Source organism: Lissotriton vulgaris, chromosome 10 (genome assembly GCF_964263255.1).
Source record: "Lissotriton vulgaris chromosome 10, aLisVul1.2, whole genome shotgun sequence".
Taxonomy (NCBI): domain Eukaryota; kingdom Metazoa; phylum Chordata; class Amphibia; order Caudata; family Salamandridae; genus Lissotriton; species Lissotriton vulgaris.
This window is the reverse complement of record NC_141698.1, coordinates 1,072,372,768-1,072,395,275: the sequence shown is the minus strand read 5'-3', so window position 1 is coordinate 1,072,395,275 and position 22,508 is coordinate 1,072,372,768. Positions and strand designations below refer to the sequence as shown.

General features: G+C 49.9%; 1 protein-coding gene across 4 annotated transcripts in view; it reads right to left on the bottom strand.

Annotated features, from left to right (window-relative positions):
* Nucleotides 1-22,508, bottom strand: part of TOP2B (DNA topoisomerase II beta) — a 683,650-nt gene that overhangs the window by 411,588 nt on the left and 249,554 nt on the right. For all 4 annotated transcript variants that reach the window (XM_086942134.1, XM_086942133.1, XM_086942135.1 and 1 more), the window contains exons 7-8: nt 22,068-22,280; nt 21,806-21,979 (exon numbers count right to left, since the gene is read on the bottom strand). In XM_086942134.1, coding sequence (XP_086798260.1) covers nt 21,806-21,979; nt 22,068-22,280 — 387 coding nt within the window. The remainder of the gene's footprint in view (nt 1-21,805; nt 21,980-22,067; nt 22,281-22,508) is intronic.

Sequence of the window (22,508 nt, the reverse complement as noted above, 5' to 3'; positions counted from 1 at the left end):
TGGGGCGTGTTGAGTGAGGGTGTCAGCTGGAGGGGTAGGGGACAAGTTGGGAGGGGAGGTGGGTGCTGGGTGTATGGGGTGGGTGGTGAGTAGTTCCTTGATGTTGATCTGAGTGAGGGTGGCCATGATGATGTCCATCGTGGGGTAGGAGGTGGAGGTGGGGGCTGCAGTCAGAGGTGAATGGCTGACCAGGGAATTCGTGTGCAGGTGGGAGCGTGGGCTGTTGTTCGAGGAGGTATGCGTTGTGTTGGTGGACGGGAAGGTGTTAGGGAGGAGAGATGTCTTGGGCGGGAGGGGTGTGGATGAGGTAGGGAGGAGGTTGGTGGTATGGGGAGGGGAAGTTAAATTAAGAGAGGAGGTGTGTTCTGCGTGATTGGTTAGAGGGTAATGGGGACTGAGAATGGGGGGGGAGAAGGGAGGGATTTGTCGCAGTGCGTGTTGTTCTGTTGATGGACTAGGTTAGGTGTGTTGTGTGTGAAAGCTGTGCTGTTAGGTGTGAGCGGAGTAATGATGCCCGCTGTAGGTGTGAGAGGAGTGCTGATGGTATGTGAGGGGGTCTGGGGGTTGGTAAAAGGGGTGGGGGTGTGAGTGGAGTATGAGGGGGAGCGATCTGTGTCTGAGTTTGAGGCGTGTGTTACCACTGCATGGTGCTGAGCTGGGATAGAGGGGTTGTGGGTGGGAGATGGGCGATCAGGGGTGGTAGGTGTGTCCCTGATTGAGGAGTATGTGGCTGTGAGGTCATGGTTGGTGGGACTGGAGGGGATATGAGTGTTGGACCGCGAATGGGAGAGGTGCTCTTTGAAAGTGGGGAACAGGTTGTCTAGCAATTCTAGGTTCCTGTCTGTGGATTGAGCTAGGACAATCCCATTATTGTAAATGGTGATGGTGGCTCTGCCTGGAAAGAGTTGGGATGGTGTGATGGAGAGTTTGGCTGTGAGCGGATTTCCTGGTGGGGGAGACGGTGAGTAGGGTGAGGAACGCTTTTCTCCATTGAGCTCTGCGTGAGGTATGGAATATGATATCAGTGTTCAGGGATCCATTGACCGGTGAAAAGTAGGTGTCGGCAAATGGGGTTTCAGTGTGTGACCTAAGGAAGTTGTGTTTAAAGCATTTAGCGGCTTTTTTGGTGAGTGACGGTGGGTAGTTGATTTTATATGTGTGATTACCGGTAGGATCCATGTTGCGATGTTGGTTTAGGAGGGACTGGGTGAATGCAGTATAGTGGTACACATGTGCAGGAAAAACAAATACATACAGTAGGTTACACAGTGCAAGTGTGATCATTCAGCATAGCCCAAATGTAAGAGTGTGCAGAGAAACATATACATACAGTAAGTTATAGAGTACAAAAGTGGCACTAGTGATCAATCAGCATAACCAGGATATACGAATGTGCATTATAGCAGAAACATACGATATTACAAATATATACGGAATTATAAAGTACAGAAGTGAGGTATAATACTGGGAAAGGGTACAGATGCGCATATCCACATGGATCAAAAGCGACCCTAAGGGGCAGAGGTGACACTAGTGATCAACCAGAGATATATGGATCAAGAGTGGCCCTAGGGGGCAGAGGTGACAGTCGTGTGTAGGCAGAGGTATATGGGATAGTAGTCGGTGCCTTAGAGAGAAGAGTGAAAATTGATGCAGGTTGTATAACTGTGCAATAGTGCAGGAAACATTAAAGTATATTAAGTATGAGGTAGCAATCTGTGCATAACAGGAGAGAGGGAGTAGGTTACATTAGGAGTATATTAAGTATGAGTTAGCAGTCTGTGCATAACAGGAGAGAGAGGGTAGGAATGGAAGTAGGTTACGGAAATGTGCAAAGTAGTGCAGAATACAAGTGCAAGTGTAATACTGATAGAATATAGAGACAGGATACCGATATATGAGGTAGCAGTCAGTGCGTTACAGGTAAAAAATATAAAATATAATATAAAATAAAAATAAACTAAAAAAATATAGAGACACGATACCGATATATGAGGTAGCAGTCGGTGCGTTACAGGTAAAAAACACAATTACATAGGAAATGCCTAATGTAAAGCTACTGCAATAGAAGGCAGACTTTCTCATCTAAAAATATATGAGGTAGCAGTCGGTGCATTACATGTTAAAAACACAATTACATAAAAAGACGTATATAGAGACAGGATACCGATATATGAGGTAGCAGTCGGTGCGTTACATGTTAAAAACACAATTACATAAAAAGACGACTAATGTGAAGATACTGCTATAAAAGGCAGACGCTATCACAAGACAGTTTAGTCTGTGCACATCCAAAAACATATATGAGGTAGCAGTCGGTGCATTACATGTAAAAAACCCAATTACATAAAAAGACTACTAATGTAAAGATAGTGTAGAAGGCAGACCCTATCACAAGAAAGTGTCAGTATCGGCTAAGTAAAGTAAAGTGCGCAGTAGTTGAAATTAGACTATGAGGCCAGTTCTTAGGTCATGATCCAGTAGTGAAATTGACTAGTCCTTGATGGCAGCCACTGAGAGAGACCAGTTTAAAATGGCCGCCAAGTATGGTAGTTAGAGCCAGTAGTCCTTGGTTTGTTGTTATTCTTGCTTTGAGAGCAGGGAAGGGCAGATACACATCCTGTTTGAGTACGCCCAGCTCTTAGCCTTCTGGGAGTCTTATCTCTGTTTCGATGGACCTATGTGGGGGAGTTATGTCGAGGAGCCTCGTAGGCATCTGGAGGTACAGGCGTAGATTTATAGATTCAGTTAGTGACCCCTGCCCTTTTGAACAAAGGCGGTTTAAAAATTTGAAGCGAGTGAAGTATATGAAAGAAATACCTTATTGTTGTTGCCAGTTCAGTCTGTACCTTATTGCTGAGAGTGCAGTTTTGCCGCCATCGTATTTTGCAGTCGACGAGGGTCCAGGCAAAATGTGAATTATTCAGTATGTGGTGACCTGCTGGCAGGCTGCATGTTAGACCCCATGCACGACCTGGGATCCTCGAATCCCGCTAACACCGCAAGAAGGCAATAGGTCCGCCGGTCTGCTCCGCAGGAGGACCGCTCCTAGGGTCCCGACAAACAGCACGAGGGGGGAGGGGGGGGTCGCACCGGGAGTCCCGTCCGCCTTCCGTCAGAACTCCTAGGCTGCAGCCTATCCCAACTCCCTATGCGATGTCTTGTTCCTCTCGCTTACCATTCATGCGGGTCTCTGTGCAGTAGTGTAACACTCCCGCTCGCAGTCTGTTCCCGCAGCCCGTTGTGGTTGGGGACTTCGACCCCCCCTTCAGTCCCGGGATAGTATCCACAGCTGTTGCTGATCGGGAGTGGGGGAGGGGTCCGGTGTTCGTCTCGCCTTTATTATCAGTGCTGGTTGCCCTCTATTCCTCTGCTGCGTAGCGGGCGGGAGACTTCCTTTGTCCACAATGATCCGCGCTGGTCCCGGTGCTGCAGCCAGTGCCCTCTGCTGCCGATGGGAGGGGGTCCGTTGTCGTTGCCTCGACCCCCGGTCCCGGTGTAGCAGACAGCATCTGCTTTGACTAGGAGTGGGGGGAGGGGTCCGGTGTTCGTCCCGCCTTGGTCCCGGTGCCGGCTGTTGAGGTTTCGAGGCAGCCACTACCACTGACCCGAGCCTCTTTCAGCTCTCCACGCCGATGGGGCACCTCTGCTGTGGTGCGGACTGGGCACAGCGCTGATCTGCGACCCGAGCCTCTCTCCGCTCTCCGACACTGCGGAGACTGCTCCGGGACTCCTCTGCTGTGATCCTGGCTGGACACAACGGTGATCACCGGGGTGGAAATTAGCACATCCAGTTACTCTTGATCTTCTTGTTCCAGAGACGATCGATGGCTGCTGCTAACAGGGATATACCCGGTTAAGGGATCCCAAGCACGGGGAGCTCCTTCAGGCAGCTCCTACCAGGCGGCCATCTTCGTAGCTTTAAGGTGATCCTCTTGTTGACGGGCAGCCAGAGGAGGTCTCTCGGGTGGGATGTGATGTGGTTGTGTCGCGGGATGTCGAGGATCAGGCGGGCAGAGGCGTTTTGTATGCGTTGCAGTCGGTTCAGTAGTTTGGCCTGGGCTCCCGCGTAGACGGCATTTCTGTAGTCCAGCCTGCTGCTAACGAGGGCCTGGGTGACTGTTTTTCTTGTGTCAGTGGGGATCCATCTGTAGATCTTGCAGAGTATGCAGAGGGTGTTGAAGCAGGAGGATGAGACTGTGTTGACTTGCTTGGTCATGGAAAGCATTGAGTTTAGGACGAACCCCAGGTTACGTGCATGGTCGGTTGGCGTTGGAGCTGTTCCCAGGGCGGTCGGCCACCAAGAATCGTCCCAGGCTAAGGGGGTGGAGCAGAGGATTAGGACCTCTGTCTTGTCAGAGTTCAGCTTCAGACGGCTGTTCTTCATCCATTCTGCAACGGCTTTCATTTCTTCGTGGAGGTTGGTCTTGGCGGTGAGGCGGTCCTTGGTGAGGGAGAGGATCAGCTGTGTGTTGTCGGCGTAGGAGAGGATGTTGAGGTCGTGCACTCTGGCGACGTGGGCGAGCGAGGCCATGTAGATGTTGAACAATGTCAGGCTGAGGGATGATCCCTGGGGTACGCCGCAGATTATCTTGGAGGCTTCGGAACGGAAAGGGGGGAGGCAGACGCTCTGTGTTTTGCCGGCGAGGAAGGACGTGGTTCATTCCAGGGCCTTGTCTCTGATTCCTGCGTTGTGGAGGCATGTGCATAGGGTGCGGTGGCAGACCGTGTCTAAGGCAGCTGAAAGGTCCAGGAGGATGAGGGCCGCAGTCTCCCCGTTGTCTAGCAGGGCCCTGATGTAATTGGTGACGGCAATGAGGGCAGTTTCGTTGCTCCGGAACCCGGATTGGGACGGGTCTAGGATGTTGTTTTCCTCAAGGTAGCAGGTCAGCTGTCTGTTGAAGGTCTTCTCGATGACCTTCGCCAGGAACGGGAGCAGAGAGATGGGTCAGAAGTTCTTAAGGTCCCTCGGATCTGTCTTGGGTTTCTTGAGCAGGGCGTTGATCTCTGCCTGCTTCCAGCTCTCTGGGAAGGTCGCAGTCTCGAAGGAGAGATTGATGGCCGTGTGAGGTGGGGAGCGAAGCTGGCACTGGCTTTAAGATGTGGTGCGGGCACGGGTCTAATGGGGAGCAGGAGTGGATGGTGTTCATGATTTTTATGGTGTTGTCGTCGTTGGTGTTCGTCCAGGTGAGCAGGTGGTCGTTGTGGGAGGTGATTGTGGGATCTGAGGTGTCGTAGGCTGTCGTGGTGGTCTGGTCGAAGTGGTCGTGGACCAATGCGATCTTGCGATGGAAGAAGGTGGCCAGAGAGTTGCACCAGTCTTACAATGGTGGGATGGTGTTGATGTTGGAGCTGGGGTTGGGGTTGGAGAGTTCCTTCATGATGTTGAAGAGCTCTTTGCTGTTGTGTGCATTGTTGTCGAGGCAGTCCTTGAAGGCGGTCCTTTTGGTGGATCTGATGAGGTGGTGGTGTTGGCGCATGGCGTTCTTGAGGGCTGCGTGGTTCTCCGGTGTCTGTTAGCGGTACCATTTCTTCTCTAGTCTTGCGTGATGCGTGTGGACCCTCATGCAATGCCCATGGAACGCCTCCTTGAAGCAGAGTAAGGTGACACAGCGACTAGCTCTGCTTTGTTGTACTCCATATCTATCAGGCCATGAAAAGCCATGCACGGTGACTTTGCTTTGCCTCATAGGTATGGTTGAGAAGCTTGCGCCGCAGGAGCGTCAAAAATAGTGATGCTCTGGCAGCACAAACCTCTCTTAAATAAACCCCAAAATACTGTGTAAGATTTTTAGGTTTTTCACCATCTGGCAGCTACATATAAAATAATGAGCAGTTTAATTGAAGAAAAATGTTACTCAGTGGTAAATACACAATCTTGGGAGGACTGCCTGCTTTCAAAAAAGACTCAGGATCTCCTGTGAACAGCAGACATGGTCTAAAGAATCTCTAAAGGAGAAGACTCTAAGGCCTCTGGAACCGCCAAAACCAGACACCCAAAATCACCACTGAACTCATCGCCTCCGGCATGAGTTGAAGTAGGCCACTAGTGCCAACAAGGTTCCCAAGACCTCAAGTCCATCATGGCATCACCCCTCTGGACTCCCCATATTCGACTGCAGCCTCTCTGCATGCAGTGTCCTACCCCCCCCCCCCTCCAAAAGCGCAACTGCACTGGTAAAGAAAACCCCGATGCCCAAGGACACCCCTGCACCAGCCACACCTGGAATTGGAGAAGAGGGGGGACCCAAAGATGTCCCCCTGTCCTAGAGCATCGCAATGCCAGAGCCCACTTGCTGGCTCAGCCAGGCTGGCTTCCTAGACAGAGCCTACAGCCTCTTTTTACAGTGACCAATACTCTTTAAAATGCAATGGGATCCCAATGCTGATTTGCACCTCTGCACCCGGCTGCCCTCATTTCACTGGTGGTTTACTGTTGGTGCTGCCTTGGTCCTTGCCCACCACTCACCTTGACTCATGGAGATTGATCCTGTAAGAAGATGTACTATACCGTTTTTAGGTCTCGCCTGTCGATGCGCATGCGCATCGAGCTTGCGAGACTATGGGGGCTTAAACAGTCTTTAACCAACTTGCAAGGAATCGTGGCGATTCCTTGCAGTGCCCGTGAAAATCAAGCTCAATGCGCATGCGCATTGAGCTTAAAAGCGCGTGCACATGCCCCCAGCCGCCTGCCTTGCACTCCTCCCACACCCCCGCTCCGCCCCCCTCCCCTGCCTGCCGTGTCGCATTTCTTCTGTTCCCTCAGCCGTCTGCCAGGCCCCTGCTGCTTTCACGCCCTCTCCCCGCTCCGCCCCTCCCCTGCCCGCCGTGTCGCATTTCTCCTCCCCCCTCCCCTTCTCTGCCTTCCCTCCGTCTTGTTGCTTAAGCAGCTGCTCACCCACGAGCAATAACCACTAAACAAAGACGTTCCAGCCCGTGAATATCCTGCACCACGGGGCGAGCTTATGCTAACCACGTGCATCACTCCTGCATAAGGCACGCGATTTAATATTTGGCATCAGGCTTCGTGTGAATCTGGTCCCTCCGATAGGGGCCACGTTCATCTTCGTGCATGTTCTGTCCCGTCTGACTATACTGACCCCCCCTATATCCCCCCCCCTTGTTTACATTGATGCTCTGTGTTTGCCGATATTGATTCTATACTTGTACACCTCGGCAGCGGGGTTACAAAGATACTTGCTTTACTTTCCCATTTCATTCAACACAATGTTTCACTTTCAGCTACATCTCCACCGCCCTTTACATTGGTGCTTGCTTGCTAGCAGTTTGTGCGCTCTGCAAACACAGCATTTCTGTTTCTTATTAACAATTATAGAGTATATTAGCACTAAAATATTATAACCCTGCTACATTTGTGCCTTTTAACCGACAGCCTAGTATTTTTGTTTTCTATTACCAGATTTTTACTTCCAGCTATTATGTGCTTCCTCGGCACACAAGCTTTTTTAAAAAAATTAAGACTACGTTATTGTCTGACCTAACGTCCGTTTTGTTGTAGCCAAAACATTTACAAGCCTCTTTTTTTCATTCTAAACTTCTTTCACAGTAAAAACACAATTGGACCCTTGCTGCTTGACTTGGAGTTAAAGCCCCACCCACGTACTTCGCACGTCTTCTCAGTATGTGCTGCTTACATTCAGGAAATTGTTAACACTGTGGGATTGCATGCTTTTTTTCTTTCTCTCTCCCCGCGCACCCATACCTCTTACCACCCACTCTCTCCATGTTGCTCTCACCCCACCTAGCTAGTCTGTTTATTCCTCTACCCATTCCCACCCTGCTTGGCTTTTTTTTTTTTTTAAAACCAACCCACTCTTGTTTCCCCCATCCGTATTTGCCAACCCTTGCTGCACGGCCCTTCCCATTTTTTTAATTCACACTTTTTAAAAACTTCTTTGGAGTGCTCGTCGGTTTCATTTTGCTACCATTATACTTTTTTTTTCTGTATGTGCCCTTTCACATACCGTTTATCTATATTTTTTAATTACCACTCCAAGCGCATACACCATCTTGGTAACTCATTCACACCCATAGGTCACCATGCTGGGACCACCATAGTAAGTGAGCTGACTGCCCGCTCACTCCGGTGCACTTCGCTGCACCACGGAACAGCACTCTCTAGTTCCCCCCCATGCTCGGGACCAAGTTGTAATTTCGGGCTAGTCCCGCATTGCCTGTATTCTTAACTTCAACAGCTTTCATTAGTTCCAGAATGGCCTCAATGGGTATGAGCCAGCATGCCCTTGCTTAAGAAGTTTGGACACCAGGCCTCACACATCCCCTCACCCACACACACCCCTTACCCTCACTCACCCTCTCACCCACACTCACCCACCCTTTCATCCTCTCACCCACACTCACCCACCCTTTCACCCTCACACACCCTTTCACCCTCACACCCTCACACCCCCACTCACCCTCACATACCCACTCACCCTCACATACCCACTCACCCTCACTCACACTCACCCACTCACACCCCCACACCCTCACACCCCCTCACCCTCACACCCCCTCACACCCTCACACCCCCTCACCCTGACACTCACACACCTTCACCCTCACACACCTTCACCCTCACACACCCTCTAACCCTCACACACCCTCTCACCCTCACACACACTCACCCACCCTCACCCACCCACTCACTCTCACAACCCTCTCACCCTCACCCTGACACACCCTCACACACCCACTCACCCTCACAACCCACTCACCCTCACTCACCCTCACTCATCCTCACCCACTCACACCCCTACAGCCTTACACACCCTCACACACCTCCTCACCCTCACACACCTCCTCACCCTCACACACCTCCTCACCCTCACACACACCCTCACCTTCACACACACCCTCACCTTCACACACACCCTCACTCACCCCCTCACCCACCCTCACCCACCGTCTCACCCACCCTCTCACCCATCCTCTCACCTTCACACACCCTTTCACCCTCACACGCCCTCACACCCTCACACACACTGACCCACCCTCGCCCTCACACCCCCTCACCCTCACACACACCCTCATCCTATCACACCCCCACACACCCTCAGACCTTCACACACCCTCTCACCCACCTCACCCTCACACACCCCCTCACACACCCCCTCACTCTCACTCACCCTCTCACCCACCCTCACCCACCGTCTCACCCACCCTCTCACCTTCACACACCCTTTCACCCTCACACGTCCTCTCACACACACTCACCCATCCTCACCAACCCCTCACCCTCACACCCCCTCATCTTCTCACACCCTCAGACCCTCACAACCCTCTCACCCTCACCCACTCACACCCCCTCACCCTCACACCCCCTCACCCTGACACACCCCTCACCCTCACACACCCCCTCACCCTCACTCACCCTCTCCCCCACCCTCACCCACCCTCACACACCCTCTCACAATCACACACACTCACCCACCCTCACACCCCCTCACACTTACACACCCCCTCACCCTTACACCCCCTCACCCTCACACACCTCCTCACACCCCTCACCCTCTCACACCCCCGAAATACCTTATTGTTGTTGCCAGTTCAGTCTGTACCTTATTGCTGAGAGTGCAGTTTTGCCGCCATCGTATTTTGCAGTCGACGAGGGTCCAGGCAAAATGTGAATTATTCAGTATGTGGTGACCTGCTGGCAGGCTGCATGTTAGACCCCATGCACGACCTGGGATCCTCGAATCCCGCTAACACCGCAAGAAGGCAATAGGTCCGCCGGTCTGCTCCGCAGGAGGACCGCTCCTAGGGTCCCGACAAACAGCACGAGGGGGGAGGGGGGGGGGTCGCACCGGGAGTCCCGTCCGCCTTCCGTCAGAACTCCTAGGCTGCAGCCTATCCCAACTCCCTATGCGATGTCTTGTTCCTCTCGCTTACCATTCATGCGGGTCTCTGTGCAGTAGTGTAACACTCCCGCTCGCAGTCTGTTCCCGCAGCCCGTTGTGGTTGGGGACTTCGACCCCCCTTCAGTCCCGGGATAGTATCCACAGCTGTTGCTGATCGGGAGTGGGGGAGGGGTCCGGTGTTCGTCTCGCCTTTATTATCAGTGCTGGTTGCCCTCTATTCCTCTGCTGCGTAGCGGGCGGGAGACTTCCTTTGTCCACAATGATCCGCGCTGGTCCCGGTGCTGCAGCCAGTGCCCTCTGCTGCCGATGGGAGGGGGTCCGTTGTCGTTGCCTCGACCCCCGGTCCCGGTGTAGCAGACAGCATCTGCTTTGACTAGGAGTGGGGGGAGGGGTCCGGTGTTCGTCCCGCCTTGGTCCCGGTGCCGGCTGTTGAGGTTTCGAGGCAGCCACTACCACTGACCCGAGCCTCTTTCAGCTCTCCACGCCGATGGGGCACCTCTGCTGTGGTGCGGACTGGGCACAGCGCTGATCTGCGACCCGAGCCTCTCTCCGCTCTCCGACACTGCTGAGACTGCTCCGGGACTCCTCTGCTGTGATCCTGGCTGGACACAACGGTGATCACCGGGGTGGAAATTAGCACATCCAGTTACTCTTGATCTTCTTGTTCCAGAGACGATCGATGGCTGCTGCTAACAGGGATATACCCGGTTAAGGGATCCCAAGCACGGGGAGCTCCTTCAGGCAGCTCCTACCAGGCGGCCATCTTCGTAGCTTTAAGGTGATCCTCTTGTTGACGGGCAGCCAGAGGAGGTCTCTCGGGTGGGATGTGATGTGGTTGTGTCGCGGGATGTCGAGGATCAGGCGGGCAGAGGCGTTTTGTATGCGTTGCAGTCGGTTCAGTAGTTTGGCCTGGGCTCCCGCGTAGACGGCATTTCTGTAGTCCAGCCTGCTGCTAACGAGGGCCTGGGTGACTGTTTTTCTTGTGTCAGTGGGGATCCATCTGTAGATCTTGCAGAGTATGCAGAGGGTGTTGAAGCAGGAGGATGAGACTGTGTTGACTTGCTTGGTCATGGAAAGCATTGAGTTTAGGACGAACCCCAGGTTACGTGCATGGTCGGTTGGCGTTGGAGCTGTTCCCAGGGCGGTCGGCCACCAAGAATCGTCCCAGGCTAAGGGGGTGGAGCAGAGGATTAGGACCTCTGTCTTGTCAGAGTTCAGCTTCAGACGGCTGTTCTTCATCCATTCTGCAACGGCTTTCATTTCTTCGTGGAGGTTGGTCTTGGCGGTGAGGCGGTCCTTGGTGAGGGAGAGGATCAGCTGTGTGTTGTCGGCGTAGGAGAGGATGTTGAGGTCGTGCACTCTGGCGACGTGGGCGAGCGAGGCCATGTAGATGTTGAACAATGTCAGGCTGAGGGATGATCCCTGGGGTACGCCGCAGATTATCTTGGAGGCTTCGGAACGGAAAGGGGGGAGGCAGACGCTCTGTGTTTTGCCGGCGAGGAAGGACGTGGTTCATTCCAGGGCCTTGTCTCTGATTCCTGCGTTGTGGAGGCATGTGCATAGGGTGCGGTGGCAGACCGTGTCTAAGGCAGCTGAAAGGTCCAGGAGGATGAGGGCCGCAGTCTCCCCGTTGTCTAGCAGGGCCCTGATGTAATTGGTGACGGCAATGAGGGCAGTTTCGTTGCTCCGGAACCCGGATTGGGACGGGTCTAGGATGTTGTTTTCCTCAAGGTAGCGGGTCAGCTGTCTGTTGAAGGTCTTCTCGATGACCTTCGCCAGGAACGGGAGCAGAGAGATGGGTCAGAAGTTCTTAAGGTCCCTCGGATCTGTCTTGGGTTTCTTGAGCAGGGCGTTGATCTCTGCCTGCTTCCAGCTCTCTGGGAAGGTCGCAGTCTCGAAGGAGAGATTGATGGCCGTGTGAGGTGGGGAGCGAAGCTGGCACTGGCTTTAAGATGTGGTGCGGGCACGGGTCTGATGGGGAGCCGGAGTGGATGGTGTTCATGATTTTTATGGTGTTGTCGTCGTTGGTGTTCGTCCAGGTGAGCAGGTGGTCGTTGTGGGAGGTGATTGTGGGATCTGAGGTGTCGTAGGCTGTCGTGGTGGTCTGGTCGAAGTGGTCGTGGACCAATGCGATCTTGCGATGGAAGAAGGTGGCCAGAGAGTTGCACCAGTCTTACAATGGTGGGATGGTGTTGATGTTGGAGCTGGGGTTGGGGTTGGAGAGTTCCTTCATGATGTTGAAGAGCTCTTTGCTGTTGTGTGCATTGTTGTCGAGGCAGTCCTTGAAGGCGGTCCTTTTGGTGGATCTGATCAGGTGGTGGTGTTGGCGCATGGCGTTCTTGAGGGCTGCGTGGGTCTCCGGTGTCTGTTCGCGGTACCATTTCTTCTCTAGTCTTGCGTGATGCGTGTGGACCCTCATGCAATGCCCATGGAACGCCTCCTTGAAGCAGAGTAAGGTGACACAGCGACTAGCTCTGCTTTGTTGTACTCCATATCTATCAGGCCATGAAAAGCCATGCACGGTGACTTTGCTTTGCCTCATAGGTATGGTTGAGAAGCTTGCGCCGCAGGAGCGTCAAAAATAGTGATGCTCTGGCAGCACAAACCTCTCTTAAATAAACCCCAAAATACTGTGTAAGATTTTTAGGTTTTTCACCATCTGGCAGCTACATATAAAATAATGAGCAGTTTAATTGAAGAAAAATGTTACTCAGTGGTAAATACACAATCTTGGGAGGACTGCCTGCTTTCAAAAAAGACTCAGGATCTCCTGTGAACAGCAGACATGGTCTAAAGAATCTCTAAAGGAGAAGACTCTAAGGCCTCTGGAACCGCCAAAACCAGACACCCAAAATCACCACTGAACTCATCGCCTCCGGCATGAGTTGAAGTAGGCCACTAGTGCCAACAAGGTTCCCAAGACCTCAAGTCCATCATGGCATCACCCCTCTGGACTCCCCATATTCGACTGCAGCCTCTCTGCATGCAGTGTCCTACCCCCCCCCCCTCCAAAAGCGCAACTGCACTGGTAAAGAAAACCCCGATGCCCAAGGACACCCCTGCACCAGCCACACCTGGAATTGGAGAAGAGGGGGGACCCAAAGATGTCCCCCTGTCCTAGAGCATCGCAATGCCAGAGCCCACTTGCTGGCTCAGCCAGGCTGGCTTCCTAGACAGAGCCTACAGCCTCTTTTTACAGTGACCAATACTCTTTAAAATGCAATGGGATCCCAATGCTGATTTGCACCTCTGCACCCGGCTGCCCTCATTTCACTGGTGGTTTACTGTTGGTGCTGCCTTGGTCCTTGCCCACCACTCACCTTGACTCATGGAGATTGATCCTGTAAGAAGATGTACTATACCGTTTTTAGGTCTCGCCTGTCGATGCGCATGCGCATCGAGCTTGCGAGACTATGGGGGCTTAAACAGTCTTTAACCAACTTGCAAGGAATCGTGGCGATTCCTTGCAGTGCCCGTGAAAATCAAGCTCAATGCGCATGCGCATTGAGCTTAAAAGCGCGTGCACATGCCCCCAGCCGCCTGCCTTGCACTCCTCCCACACCCCCGCTCCGCCCCCCTCCCCTGCCTGCCGTGTCGCATTTCTTCTGTTCCCTCAGCCGTCTGCCAGGCCCCTGCTGCTTTCACGCCCTCTCCCCGCTCCGCCCCTCCCCTGCCCGCCGTGTCGCATTTCTCCTCCCCCCTCCCCTTCTCTGCCTTCCCTCCGTCTTGTTGCTTAAGCAGCTGCTCACCCACGAGCAATAACCACTAAACAAAGACGTTCCAGCCCGTGAATATGGATCCATCCTGGGTTTGCATTCTTTTGCTGCATAACTGATTTTGCATCCGAGCCACTTTCGATAATCGTCAAAGGTTTTCTTCATGGTTTTCTTCATTTTTATTATGTAAAAATTGACCTTGTCATTTTTGGTATCTGTGAAACCTATATTTGTTAAAAGAGGTGCCTGCTTTTCATCCGTTCCCCCTCGCTCCTGTTTTGTTTTCCCCAACCCTTTGTTCACGCCTCCTCCCGTTCTCTGTGTTTTCCATCCTCCCCCTCCCGTTCTGTTGCCTGTGCGCTTCTCTCCCATGCCCCCTGCATGATGCCCTTGTTTTGAGCTGCATTCATTTCCTGCCCTTTTGGACTGGTTTGACTTGCTAAATCGGTGATTAAGTGTCGCCTCATGCTGACTTGTGGATCCCGACTGTGACACAAGTCCATCTTTACCAGCCCCCCTTGGATTACTTCAAAACGAAAGTTATTGCGTATTGTTTTCTGGACATTTTTTTACACAGTCTGTAAATTATTTATACATGTGTCCTCCTTTGGGGTATTTTGGTCAGCGTTTTGGTACATTAAGACTGCACCAGTCAAATTAAACATGCACTAAGAATCTCTCGAAGCATCGTGGCACTAATTTATAGCTTTTGCCTGCTCCACACTTCGTGGTGTTTGAAAAATAATACTCAGCTCTCCTCCCTCTGTTGTGCTCCTTCCACAAACATTTATTTATTCAGCGCTTCATAATGCGCTTCTGTCATTTCTAAGCACTGTAACCATCAGATGCAACTATTGCATCATTTAATGGCATGGAGTTTACCGTCCTCCGAAGCATGAAGGCTGGGGTAGAAAGAGTCCAACATCCTGCACCACGGGGCGAGCTTATGCTAACCACGTGCATCACTCCTGCATAAGGCACGCGATTTAATATTTGGCATCAGGCTTCGTGTGAATCTGGTCCCTCCGATAGGGGCCACGTTCATCTTCGTGCATGTTCTGTCCCGTCTGACTATACTGACCCCCCCTATATCCCCCCCCCTTGTTTACATTGATGCTCTGTGTTTGCCGATATTGATTCTATACTTGTACACCTCGGCAGCGGGGTTACAAAGATACTTGCTTTACTTTCCCATTTCATTCAACACAATGTTTCACTTTCAGCTACATCTCCACCGCCCTTTACATTGGTGCTTGCTTGCTAGCAGTTTGTGCGCTCTGCAAACACAGCATTTCTGTTTCTTATTAACAATTATAGAGTATATTAGCACTAAAATATTATAACCCTGCTACATTTGTGCCTTTTAACCGACAGCCTAGTATTTTTGTTTTCTATTACCAGATTTTTACTTCCAGCTATTATGTGCTTCCTCGGCACACAAGCTTTTTTTAAAAATTAAGACTACGTTATTGTCTGACCTAACGTCCGTTTTGTTGTAGCCAAAACATTTACAAGCCTCTTTTTTTCATTCTAAACTTCTTTCACAGTAAAAACACAATTGGACCCTTGCTGCTTGACTTGGAGTTAAAGCCCCACCCACGTACTTCGCACGTCTTCTCAGTATGTGCTGCTTACATTCAGGAAATTGTTAACACTGTGGGATTGCATGCTTTTTTTCTTTCTCTCTCCCCGCGCACCCATACCTCTTACCACCCACTCTCTCCATGTTGCTCTCACCCCACCTAGCTAGTCTGTTTATTCCTCTACCCATTCCCACCCTGCTTGGCTTTTTTTTTTTTTAAAACCAACCCACTCTTGTTTCCCCCATCCGTATTTGCCAACCCTTGCTGCACGGCCCTTCCCATTTTTTTAATTCACACTTTTTAAAAACTTCTTTGGAGTGCTCGTCGGTTTCATTTTGCTACCATTATACTTTTTTTTTCTGTATGTGCCCTTTCACATACCGTTTATCTATATTTTTTAATTACCACTCCAAGCGCATACACCATCTTGGTAACTCATTCACACCCATAGGTCACCATGCTGGGACCACCATAGTAAGTGAGCTGACTGCCCGCTCACTCCGGTGCACTTCGCTGCACCACGGAACAGCACTCTCTAGTTCCCCCCCATGCTCGGGACCAAGTTGTAATTTCGGGCTAGTCCCGCATTGCCTGTATTCTTAACTTCAACAGCTTTCATTAGTTCCAGAATGGCCTCAATGGGTATGAGCCAGCATGCCCTTGCTTAAGAAGTTTGGACACCAGGCCTCACACATCCCCTCACCCACACACACCCCTTACCCTCACTCACCCTCTCACCCACACTCACCCACCCTTTCATCCTCTCACCCACACTCACCCACCCTTTCACCCTCACACACCCTTTCACCCTCACACCCTCACACCCCCACTCACCCTCACATACCCACTCACCCTCACATACCCACTCACCCTCACTCACACTCACCCACTCACACCCCCACACCCTCACACCCCCTCACCCTCACACCCCCTCACCCCCTCACACCCCCTCACCCTGACACTCACACACCTTCACCCTCACACACCTTCACCCTCACACACCCTCTAACCCTCACACACCCTCTAACCCTCACACACCCTCTCACCCTCACACACACTCACCCACCCTCACCCACCCACTCACTCTCACAACCCTCTCACCCTCACCCTGACACACCCTGACACACCCACTCACCCTCACAACCCACTCACCCTCACTCACCCTCACTCATCCTCACCCACTCACACCCCTACAGCCTTACACACCCTCACACACCTCCTCACCCTCACACACCTCCTCACCCTCACACACACCTCCTCACCTTCACACACACCCTCACCTTCACACACACCCTCACCCACCCTCACTCACCCCCTCACCCACCCTCACCCACCGTCTCACCCACCCTCTCACCCACCCTCTCACCTTCACACACCCTTTCACCCTCACACGCCCTCACACCCTCACACACACTGACCCACCCTCGCCCTCACACCCCCTCACCCTCACACACACCCTCATCCTATCACACCCCCACACACCCTCAGACCTTCACACACCCTCTCACCCACCTCACCCTCACACACCCCCTCACACACCCCCTCACACTCACCCTCACCCTCTCACCCACCCTCACCCACCGTCTCACCCACCCTCTCACCTTCACACACCCTTTCACCCTCACACGTCCTCTCACACACACTCACCCATCCTCACCAACCCCTCACCCTCACACCCCCTCATCTTCTCACACCCTCAGACCCTCACAACCCTCTCACCCTCACCCACTCACACCCCCTCACCCTCACACCCCCTCACCCTGACACACCCCTCACCCTCACACACACCCTCACCCTCACTCACCCTCTCCCCCACCCTCACCCACCCTCACACACCCTCTCACAATCACACACTCACCCACCCTCACACACCCTCACACTTACACACCCCCTCACCCTTACACCCCCTCACCCTCACACACCTCACCCTCTCACACCCCCACACACCCTCGGACCCCCTCACCCCCAAACCCTCACACACCCTCACACCCCCTCACTCTCATACCCCCTCACACACCCTCACCCACCCTCACACCCCCACACCCCCTCACCCTCACTCACCCTCTCACCCACCCTCACCCACTCTCTCACCCACCCTCTCACCCTCACATACCCTCTCACCCTCACACACACACTCACCCACCCTCACACCCCCTCACCCTCTCACACCCTCAGACCCACCACAGCACCACCACAGCACCACCACAGCACCACCACAGCACCACCACAGCAATACCACAGCAATACCACAGCATCACTCAGCAATACCACAGCATCACTCAGCACCACCCCAGCATCACTCAGCACCACCCCAGCATCACTCAGCACCACCCCAGCATCACTCAGCATCACTCAGCACCACTCAGCATTACCACATCATCACTCAGCGCAGCATCACTCAGCACCACCACATTATCACTCAGCACCACCACATTATCACTCAGCAGCACCACATTATCACTCAGCACCACCACATTATCACTCAGCACCACCACATTATCACTCAGCACCACCACATTATCACTCAGCACCACCACATTATCACTCAGCACCACCACATTATCACTCAGCACCACCACATTATCACTCAGCACCACCACATTATCACTCAGCACCACCACATTATCACTCAGCACCACCACATTATCACTCAGCACCACCACATTATCACTCAGCACCACCACATTATCACTCAGCACCACCACATTATCACTCAGCACCACCACATTATCACTCAGCGCCACCACATTATCACTCAGCGCCACCACATTATCACTCAGCGCCACCACATTATCACTCAGCGCCACCACATTATCACTCAGCGCCACCACATTATCACTCAGCGCCACCACATTATCACTCAGCGCCACCACATTATCACTCGGCCGCAACCACAGCATCACTCGGCCGCAACCACAGCATCACTCGGCGCAACCACAGCATCACTCGGCGCAACCACAGCATCACTCGGCGCAACCACAGCATCACTCGGCGCAACCACAGCATCACTCGGCGCAACCACAGCATCACTCGGCGCAACCACAGCATCACTCGGCGCAACCACAGCATCACTCGGCGCAACCACAGCATCACTCGGCGCAACCACAGCATCACTCGGCGCAACCACAGCATCACTCAGCGCAACCACAGCATCACTCAGCGCAACCACAGCACCACTCAGCACCACCCCAGCATCACTCAGCACCACCCCAGCATCACTCAGCACCACCCCAGCATCACTCAGCACCACCCCAGCATCACTCAGCACCACCCCAGCATCACTCAGCACCACCCCAGCATCACTCAGCACCGCCCCAGCATCACTCAGCACCGCCCCAGCATCACTCAGCACCGCCCCAGCATCACTCAGCGCAACCACAGCATCACTCAGCGCAACCACAGCATCACTCAGCGCAACCACAGCATCACTCAGCGCAACCACAGCATCACTCAGCGCAACCACAGCATCACTCAGCGCAACCACAGCATCACTCAGCGCAACCACAGCATCACTCAGCGCAACCACAGCATCACTCAGCGCAACCACAGCATCACTCAGCGCAACCACAGCATCACTCAGCGCAACCACAGCATCACTCAGCGCAACCACAGCATCACTCAGCGCAACCACAGCATCACTCAGCGCAACCACAGCATCACTCAGCGCAACCACAGCATCACTCAGCGCAACCACAGCATCACTCAGCGCAACCACAGCATCACTCAGCGCAACCACAGCATCACTGGTTCAAATATGTTCTTTCAATGTTTCAAGCTGTTTTCAAGCTTTATTACAAATCACAAAAAGATGTTAATATTTTACTTCTGTTCTTGGATTTTCGTCACAATAAAAAAAAATGAATATAATCTTCACAAAAGTTATTTACAAAAGTTTAAGCTATTGCCATTACAAATTAAATAAATTATTTAACAATTAATTTTAAAAAAAGCCATTGTTATTTGTACTATCAATACATCTAAGTCACGTAAATAAAAAACATGTTGCATTACAAATGCTATAGGTGTCACATTTGCAAAAGTTATAACTATTGGCATTGTAAATGACAAAGCTATTAATTTAGCTATTTTAACACAAAGAAAATAAAAATTTCATTTATAAGACCAATAGCTCAAACTTTCCTAATGCGAGACCTATTGCATTTCCAATGCTTGTTTTAACTGAAAACTATATATATTTGAAAACATACGTAACCAAATGATTTTTCTATGCCTAAACATACATTAAGATACTTGCTATTTTTATAAATTTGTGTGGATCTCCTTTTTGAGTAGTGTAGTTTTGTTTAAAATTCATTCCTTTTATTTTGGGTTTTCGTTCTAATGTTTACTCCCTTGATGATCTCTCAGTATGCCCCTGTGACGGAAGCTCCTGTTAAGAGGAACTTCATTTACTATTCTTTTGCAAGTTTTATAGTGAGGAAAGGAAAAAATATATTTTACCACTTAAGAGTACCCTGAATTTTAGGCAATGGCGTCCTACTCTTTATTATTTACAAACATTACCTGATCCACTAACATGTTATTGCATAGCCTCGTTTTTACATTGTGCTTTCAATACAAGAAAGCAACTTCTGTAATCTAATACATAATACCTTTTATGAAATTATATTTTTCTATCTTGTATTTAACTATATAATTTTGAGGAATTATACATGAAATTGTATGCAACTTTGTATATTAAAACATTTATGATTGTATATTCTACGCAGAATACTTTTTATGCCATTCCTCTGTACTGACGAAATAAAGTGATTGATTTAGTAGTGTAGTTTTTTATTAATCATTGAGCGAATTTGCAAATGTATTGCACTTCTCCACGTTAACCTGAAGGCTGCTCAACACTAACCTCTCGCAGAGCACTTTGGGACTGCATAGCAAGCCCAGTCCACTCATAAGGGAACTCCTGCACTTTTTACACGGTATATCAGGTTTTTGATATATAACATAAAGAGCTGGCTTCCTATACTAAAGATAATGCATTGCCAAATTTCCAACTGGAGCTGCAGAGGAAAGCCATGTTTATAACAATAAAAAAACACAGGGATTTTGTGGTGAGGGGCATTACAGGCTCCAAGCTAGATCTTGTTAACAGTACCATAAATATCTAATGCTAAAAAAGTCATGAAAACCTCAGCAGCTACAATGTTATTCAATTTACCAAGAAAACATCATGTATCACAGGCACTATATAATTTTCATTTCAAGTATTAAACTCATAACATTAGTTCTGAGACACAAAAGCTGTGCTCTGTAAAGCTACAAAACGTCTTTCCCAACATTTTGTGGCATATGTTTCCAACAGAACCCTGGGGTAATCTACTAAGAGGCTGTTCTCAATTTCAAAAGCATTAGAAAGAACACCTATGATACCACCTATCTAAGCACAGCATGCTTCTGCTTCAGAAGATGTTTGAGGGGCATGAAAGATGACTGGAATATTTTAAGATCATGCGTTAGCAGAACAGGTCTTTCATTTTTTACAGCACTTGATTGCCATTTGACTGGCCTTTAGCACTGCATAAAACGTTATTAGTATAAAAGTCGGAGAGAGTGGAATTTTTACTAAATGTTAAGATGAGGCCTTAAGTATTAAGTCGGAGGTTAACGATAAAAACACCCTTTTCTGACTGTTAAAAGCCTCCTTTAACAAAAGGGTACAACATTATCTGCTGCAAGTCTCCAATCACCACCAGGAGACTTATTACAAATGCTACACATTAAACTGTGTGGGCCAGCAAATTTCAAGGTGCAAAACCAGATGTGGCTTAGTTAAAAAAAAGATGCAAACATTAAATTAAAATGAAGTTTTTAAACATTATAATAAAGGAGATTACAGGATTTTTTACATCGCTGATTAACCTAAATTTACATATCAACTTACCTAAACCACTTTTCTTGTTCCATGAAAAATGTAAGCTTCAAATAGCACTTTAACAAATTTATTTAGATGAAATTTAACACATGCTGGGCAGTTTCAGAGTACTTGTTCGGTGTTAAATAACTGAATGCAATGCAACAATGCTTAGCTATTTCAGTTTTTTTGTTAAAAATGTTATTGCTATGGAATTAAAACCCAAAGGTATCTAAGCATAGAAATTAATAGTGTTTGTATGAAAGCTGTTGGACTAAGTGCTCTGAAAGCTGGAGTTGTCAACTGCAGTTTGAGCTAGCTGAAACGTCCCACCACTATGAAGAGAACCGGACTAACGGGCTTTTATCCATCCGGTCCTTTAAAACTAACGAGCAAATAGAACTAGTTTTAGCTCCACCCTCCTTAATAAAGACCAACATTTAGTGGATTGTCTGCTCAGTTAAACTGAGGCGTGGTTAGTCAGATCAAAGGCTTCATGGAAGTGGCACTGGAATTGCAAAGCCAAGAAACCTGAAAGGACATTTGCAAGTTTATCTACTTTTCATGTCAGTCTGCACAGCAACGAACCTGAAAACCTTGGCAAGAGCAAATTAATTTGATCAAGACTAGTTTTCTGCTGCTTCTCTTAAGAAATACAGTCCGTGAACCAACAGTTTTTAACTTGTATGTATATGCTTTGATCAATAAACTTGCAGTCTTAATTAAGCGTATCTGAAGTCTTAATACACTGACCTTTGTAGTGGCAATACTATTAACAAAACTGATTTGCTGGAATCCTTTCTCACTTAGAGTGAGACAAACATCCCACCGTTCATTCACAACTTCGTGAATAACTTTCAGTGCAACTCCCGTTTCATCCAATTTGTCTTTTACGTAAAGATCTACGTAGCTTCGGAATCCATTTACCTTAAAAACAAAGAAAGACAAAGCAAAAAGTAAGTTATCCTTCTAAGCGAGATGTAGACAGGTACTGCTTGGTCAAATAGACACTTACAGGGAGTTTTCTTCCATTTAATATGACTTTCACCCCTTTGCATGATCCTGCAATGTCGTAGGCTCGCCTCGTCAATAGAGCCACGGTGTCCTTATCAAGTTTTTCCATTTTAAATTTGGATAAATCTGGTTGGAATGTTATGCAAGTATAGTCATCTCCATCAAAAAACTTAATTTTGGGATCTGTCGTCTTCATCATGTTGTTCATCCACACCTACCAAATAAAGTAGATTTGAGAAATACATTGCCATAGACCAACAGACAGCTTTATTTCATGTTTTTGTCTTATACATTAGTATCCTTTTGGTTCCAATTACAATGCAGCGTGCTGGCAGTAGATAGTAGAACCCTGGAACAAATATTACATAAGGCACGAGAAAAGGTAGCAGAACTAGAGGCTCAAATTCAAAACTCAAAGACAGATGATAATCTTTAGGAATCG